At 46.6% G+C, this 6326-nt stretch overlaps 1 protein-coding gene across 1 annotated transcript in view; it reads left to right on the plus strand.

Moving 5' to 3' along the window:
- LOC104512811 (transmembrane protease serine 11E-like) overlaps window positions 1-170 on the plus strand; it is a gene marked incomplete at its 5' end in the record, with an annotated part of 8636 nt that extends 8466 nt beyond the window's left edge. Inside the window, 1 exon segment of the mRNA XM_010155927.1 lies at window positions 9-170. Coding sequence (XP_010154229.1) covers window positions 9-170 — 162 coding nt within the window.
- Window positions 171-6326: the final 6156 nt, after the last annotated feature.

The following is a 6326-nucleotide window of genomic DNA, read 5'->3' on the forward strand; positions in this document are numbered from 1 at the left end:
TTCCCTAGGGGGACTCTGGGGGCCCACTGGTTACTCCAGACTCCAGGCTGATGTGGTACCTCGTGGGAATAGTGAGCTGGGGAGATGAATGTGCCAAACCGAATAAACCTGGGGTTTACACACGAGTGACTTATTTCCGTGACTGGATTACCTCAAAAACTGACATCTAATTCCAAAGTCAAAAATGGTTTGGACTACATAGACTATGCGTAACTCACGTTTGTCTGTAACTCTGAAAGGTTATTTTTTTAGTCTCTATGTTCCTGTGTAGTTCTGGTTGGAGCAACCTTTGCTCACAGCAAGCACTATCTTTGCTGTCGGAGATCCTAACCCCTTGTGAATTTATGGTGAACGTACGAGATTGCCTGCCTCATCTTTGAGCCCTGAAACATTCTCACTTACCAGAAATTACAAACTGACGTCACTCAGCTGACATTTAAAGGCTCCTATTTCCCTGCTTCATAAACACAAACATTTTCCAGGAAAAAAAGAAAGGATTTTTTCTTCAGCCGCGGCTGAGGTCCGAAGCTGAACCTTCCTCCTCCAGTGAGGCAAATGCTGTCAGGGCTGTGTTTCCAGCGAAGCCGACCCGCGATGATTCCCGGTGTTGGGGACTCAGCTGCACGGACTGCAGCCCAGACCCTGGGTGCTCCCCCTGCCCCGTGGCCATGGCAGCTGACGGCGGCTCAGCCAGGACTGGGGGTAGGTCCTAGCGAAGGGAAAGGAGGATTTCTGGGCTTGCTCTAAGTTGGAAGGGAAACGAGAAAAGCTTGATGTTCTTCTTCTGAAGCACATTTTTAACTGGATTTTTTTTTTTTTTTTGTGAATTCTGTGAAGTTCAAGTTACTTCAAAGTGCTGATGTGGAGGTGCTTTATCACAATCCTGTGCTGCTACCTCTGTACCAGCTGCCTTCTAGATCTGCTCTGTTCAATTCCCAATATACTAAGATACAGAAACACAGGCTCTACCCAAATTTGGTTGTAACGAGCGTGTCCCCGCGCACAACCTCCCTGGAAGGAAACCCAGCATTTAGATTTGTGCTAAAGGAAAAAAAAAATATCCACCAGAAATAAACTGGGAAATTCCTTTTTTCGTTCAAGAAATGGTGTGCTTTTCCAAGGACGTGCCAAGCAGTGGGAGCCATCTCAGTGCAAAGAAAAGCAATTAGTGATCCTGTCTTGCTTCACCGACGGATTCGTCTCTGCCGTGAATGCATACCGTCCTGTCTTGTGAGGCTGGAGAGTCGTTTTATATTCAAGAACAGTCCTGATGAGAACTTCAGAGTAAATGCAGTCCTTACACACCGATGAAGCACTTTTCCTGCCTCTGTGCGTGCCATCTCACGGCTTGGTGGTGGAAGGGGGTCACTCATGTGACTATTACTGTCCCCTACAGCCCAGGCCTTCAACGTAATGATCCAAAATACCGCTCCGGTACTGCCTCCGGCAGTCTTTGGATGCCCAGCAGACTGCGGAGGAATCTGTATGAGACATGAAAGAAGCTCCAAGCCCCACAGCCGAACCCGCTGCAGCAGGAAACTTCTCCGAAGCATCCTGCCTCCCCTTCTCAGGACTGGGTCTCTCCTCAGCCTTCCTACTGTGCCAGCTCTCCAGTAATCAGCATCCCTGGGAAGGAGATGCTCAGCACTTCTGGAACACTCACCCCCCGAGCTACACGTCTACATACGGATGGAAAAGCCTGTGTTTAAGCCTCACTCTTGGAGGGGGTTGTCTTGTTATTGGGCTAATTCTAGTCTTTTTCTTTTGAATTTCAGTAAGAGACAAGATGCCTTATCGCAGAAAGAAATCTAGTGAAGCTTTTACATTGCTCTTGGTTTTGAAATTGTATCTTTATTCTGATTTTCCATGTCCATTATGAAATGAAAAGGATCTTGGGACAGTTAGGAGGATAGTTAGATGCAGCAAATCCGTTTCCTTAATTTATTGAAGAAGTTTGTAATTTATGCACTTTTCAGTTGCTGCTATTTTTCAACTAAGAATTCACTCGGGGCCAGGTTCAGTTACAAAAAAATGGAAACTTCATGGAGTTTTGGATTAGGTCACCTGGAAACACTTTTTCTTCTAGTGTCCAGGTCCCCTTTTTTGAAGGCATCCTTTGGAAACAAATTACATCTAGGTTTTTGTGCCTCTTATTGCTTTGAAGGTGAAAATCATGACATGAAATCCTTAAAATCAGCTGATGAATTGCAGTTGAAAGTAAACAGCGTTTCACAGGCTTTGTTTAGCACCGAAATCTGTCTTTTTTGCCTAGCAAATGGAGAGGCAACAAGAAGGAGGTGAGGCCCAGGTTAGCTACGACCCCGATAAACTGGTTCCTACCTCACACTGCGAGTGACATGTATATAAAATATCTTTAAAATGAGAAAGACAGCCTTTATTTCAGATTTTCTCGCGAGAGGCCCAACAGCCAAGAGATGTGTGTGGGAGAACGTCTCCCCCACTCAGGGAGTCCTGAGCCAGCCAGATGCACTTTTCACACATTTTTTTAGCAAGCTGCCTGGCCTGGGTTTGTCTGATACTCCACGTCAGTGTTTTATTTATGAAGATGCTGTTTTCCGCCCTAGAATAAAACAAAGAGGATATTACGTGATGACAGAAAAGATTTTTAAAAACCTTTTATTATTGCTGATGTTAAGATTTAGCAAGGGATTTAAATGATATCAAGGTAATACGTTTCATAACATTAAATGTATTTAAAAACAACTGCTCCTTTTTTGTCCTTTATTTGCTTAATAATAACCAAGCTAAAAATTGTATATGATGCAAAATAGAATAATCTTCCTTATTCTGATCTAAAACGGCAGCTCTCTCCATTCATTCCCCATCCTAGGAATCGTTTAACAGTGGAGCTTTACAGGTGTTTCAGCAAAGACAAGGTGGGACATCTGCTTTTCTAAAATACTCAAAGGTGAGTTTCAGTTAAACTCTCCAAATTTGAAAATGGATCTGAAATTTCATCCAAGAATCTGCCACCTTACTTCTGACCTCGGGAAAACTTATCCCTGTGACGTGGCGTTCCTGGAAATTGGCTGTAAGGTGTTCTATGCAGCTGACGTACCAATTCTCCTGAGATTTCCCAGGCAGATTTAAAGCTTCAAGAAAGGTGTTCCAAAGTTCTGGTTATTCAAATGGGGTTGTCTGAGGCTTGCCCGATGCTAATTTTCAGCCTAGAGCACAAGTAGGAACGAAGACGTGGATTGCACAAGGCCAAATCACGTGGGGAGGTCTGGCTGAATGGCATCAATCCCTCACCGGGGATCCTTACGTAAGTAAAGCTTGGAGAAACTCCGATTCCGTGCCTGCTGTTCCTCTTAACAAACTACAAGAGCTGAGAGCCAACAGTTGTCCTTTAACCCGATGAATATTTAGCTGGCAACTGGCAGCCTGCCTGAGAGATGCACGTGCATGGAGAAGCTGGCTCTTGCTTTTGGACACGCGTTCACGCGCCATGTCAGCGTGGAGTCAGCGTAGGTAATTGGAGCTCCAGTTTATCTGGACCGGGATTTTAACGACACTGTTAACACGGTTTCTAGGAAGCTGTCACTTGCTGGAGCAGCCTAAGTGACACCATCCTCTGGCCCACCCCATTGGGAAGCTGGAGGCCGCCTAAACACGCCAGCAAAGCGCTCCTCCACCGCACCTTGTGCCAAAAAGAGGAGACAAAGCCCTGTCAGTCAGCAACTCGCTCCTGCAAGAGCTGGTGGCAGGCCACAGCCTGTGGCAGGGTGTTTGGGAACTCGCTGAGGGATGTTGGTAGGGGTTTGTGGTCGTTTCTGCGCCGGCCTGCACACTACGCTGAATTGTGTTGGCCGTAGCGCTTTCAAATAACACGGTTTTGGGGTGAACACTACATCGAGTTTTGTCTGTTAAATTGCTTATTAACTAAATAAATCAGGGGAACACATTCACCCCCCCAAATCCTTCTGAGCACAGGCAGGCCCCGCTCAGTGCTTCAGCAGGTCACTGAACTGACAGCCTGGCTTTGCCAGTCTCGGGAGCTCCATGGTACAAATACGGAGTTGGGATTTCCTTGAAAATTAATGTATTTGACCAAATTTACTAAGATGTTATGGTTTCGTGTATTTGTGAAAGAGAAGGCCGCGGGGGGAAAAAGTCAAATGGCTCCAGATGCTTCAAACGCTTTCCCTGATGGTTAGTCCTTGCTTCATGACCACTAAACTGTTAGAGAAGACTTAACTGGTTGTTGCTGTTTCTCCGTTTAGGCAAACGGCTTGGCAGAATTCACTGTTAGGACGCAAAACCTGTTTCATGGGAGACGGCTGCGTCTTAAGTGACTGCTGTCTTAAAAAATGCAGTGACGGGACAGAAAGATGGTAGGTAGCATTTTTTGTTTTTCACAACTCATTTGATTGGTAACTTCTTCAAAAGTAGAATTGTTAGTTTACCCTTTAAAAAAAAAAATAGAGTTCTTTTTTAAGGAAAGAAACCACAAAATTAAAGGTAAAAATCACTGACAGAACTAAAAATTAGCCAAGTGGAAAAACTGAAGCTCACATTTTTTTGCTGTCTTTAAACTCTCCTTCACTACTTTTCCCCACCCTTTACAGCTGGGGCTCCTGTTCACTCTGTTCATCAGGTATGCGCACTGCTCTTTGGAATTACTTCATTGAAACAACAGAAGTAGTTTTATTCTTGTATTTTCTGATTTTTATCTCTCATGTGAAAAAGCTACAGAGCCAACACCAGCCTTAAATATCAATTAGCTTACTGGTAAGGATTGCATTCCTCATCCTGAAGAGCTGACCTGCTTTCTCCCTTTAGCCCATCTTTCAGCCCAGCATGTCAGGCTTCCAGCGGCCTCTAGTGGTCCTTCGCAGTTTGCCTTCTCTCATTGTTTCTGTGTCACGGAAAGGATGCCCACTTTCACCCTGATCCTGACGAGGCATAGCCCACGTTTGAACGAGCACAGTGGCGTCCAGCTGCTCTTACTCGTTGTCATTACTTCAGTACAAAAGCTGCGTGTGTTGTGGGACCGAGGTGTGAGTCTTGAGGAGGACGTGGAGGGTTGCTAGAACTCTGTTAGAGCGAGAGAAATGCTAAAATAATGCATTGGATGCTCACAAAGAAGACAAAACTTGGGTCTTCTTGCCCCTAGAAGTTCCCCAAACCCCAATCAAGATAGAGAAAAGGCTTGCTTTTTTTTTTTTTTTATGTGTGTTATTGGATGCAGATAGTTGGTTGTTGGGTTTTTTCCCAAGTTGCAAATACTTTAATATATCAGGTGACTGTACACTGTGCGCGATGACATTTCTCAGTCACTGCGGGTGCAGTAGCATGAATCCCTCCCATCCTAGTGACGATGTGCTAATGGTATCAAGAAAGATTTCAACTCCTCTCACCTACCCCAGCGATTTGGGATAACGAAAGGGAAGGCAGGGTTTAAGCTGACGGGAGACTCAACTGCCTGATGGGCCGGCGGGCAGTGCTGGGGTCTTGATCATACAATCCCAGGATGGTTTGGGTTGGAAGGGACATTAAAGACCATCCAGTTCCAACCCCCTGCCATGGGCAGGGACACCTTCCACTAGACCAGGTTGCTCCAAGCCTCATCCAGCCTGGCCTTGGACCCTTCCAGGGATGGGGCATCCACAGCTTCTCTGGGCAACCTGTCCCAGTGCCTCCCCACCCTCTCCGGGAAGAACTTCTTCCTGATATCTAATCTAAACCTCCCCACTTTCAATTTAAACCCGTTACCCCTTGTCCTGTCACTACAGGCCCTTGTAAAAAGTCCCCCCCAGCTTCCTTGTAGCCCCTTCAGGTACTGGTCAGAGTTTGGGAAACAGGAGTGGAAGTATCTCTAGGAAGGGCTGTTGAGCTGGCCGCGGAGGCCGAGCAATGGTTGCTGCAGGTTGCTTTCTCCTTCTCAAATGCCACCAAAACCCCAAAGGGGAACATCTCCACAACCCCCTACGCCATGTTGGCATGGGGCGTACGTTGGGTTGGACCACTTTTTCCCAAACTGCTGCTCCTCTACAGCCTTGGATGCTCCTCTACAGCCTTGGATGCTCCCCAGCCTTTCACAGCTTCGCTCCCTGCCCCCTTTCCATGACACATTGCCCGTTTTTGTGACAGGTGACATCTTGCTGGCGCTCCCCTGCAGACGTGGAGACGTTACCTCAGGAGCCGGGCTCAGCAGCTCTCCTGATCGTCTAAACCGGTAACGCTCGAACCTAACGGGTCTTTTCTTGTTTTTACCAACACGGCCTGTTAACTTTTTGGGGCGGAAAGCGGTGTTTCTTTTAACGGCTTAAGCGTCTCCCGCTGGGGCCTGGTTCCAGGGCCGC

Source organism: Eurypyga helias, unplaced genomic scaffold (assembly GCF_000690775.1).
Source record: "Eurypyga helias isolate BGI_N326 unplaced genomic scaffold, ASM69077v1 scaffold32947, whole genome shotgun sequence".
Lineage (NCBI taxonomy): Eukaryota > Metazoa > Chordata > Aves > Eurypygiformes > Eurypygidae > Eurypyga > Eurypyga helias.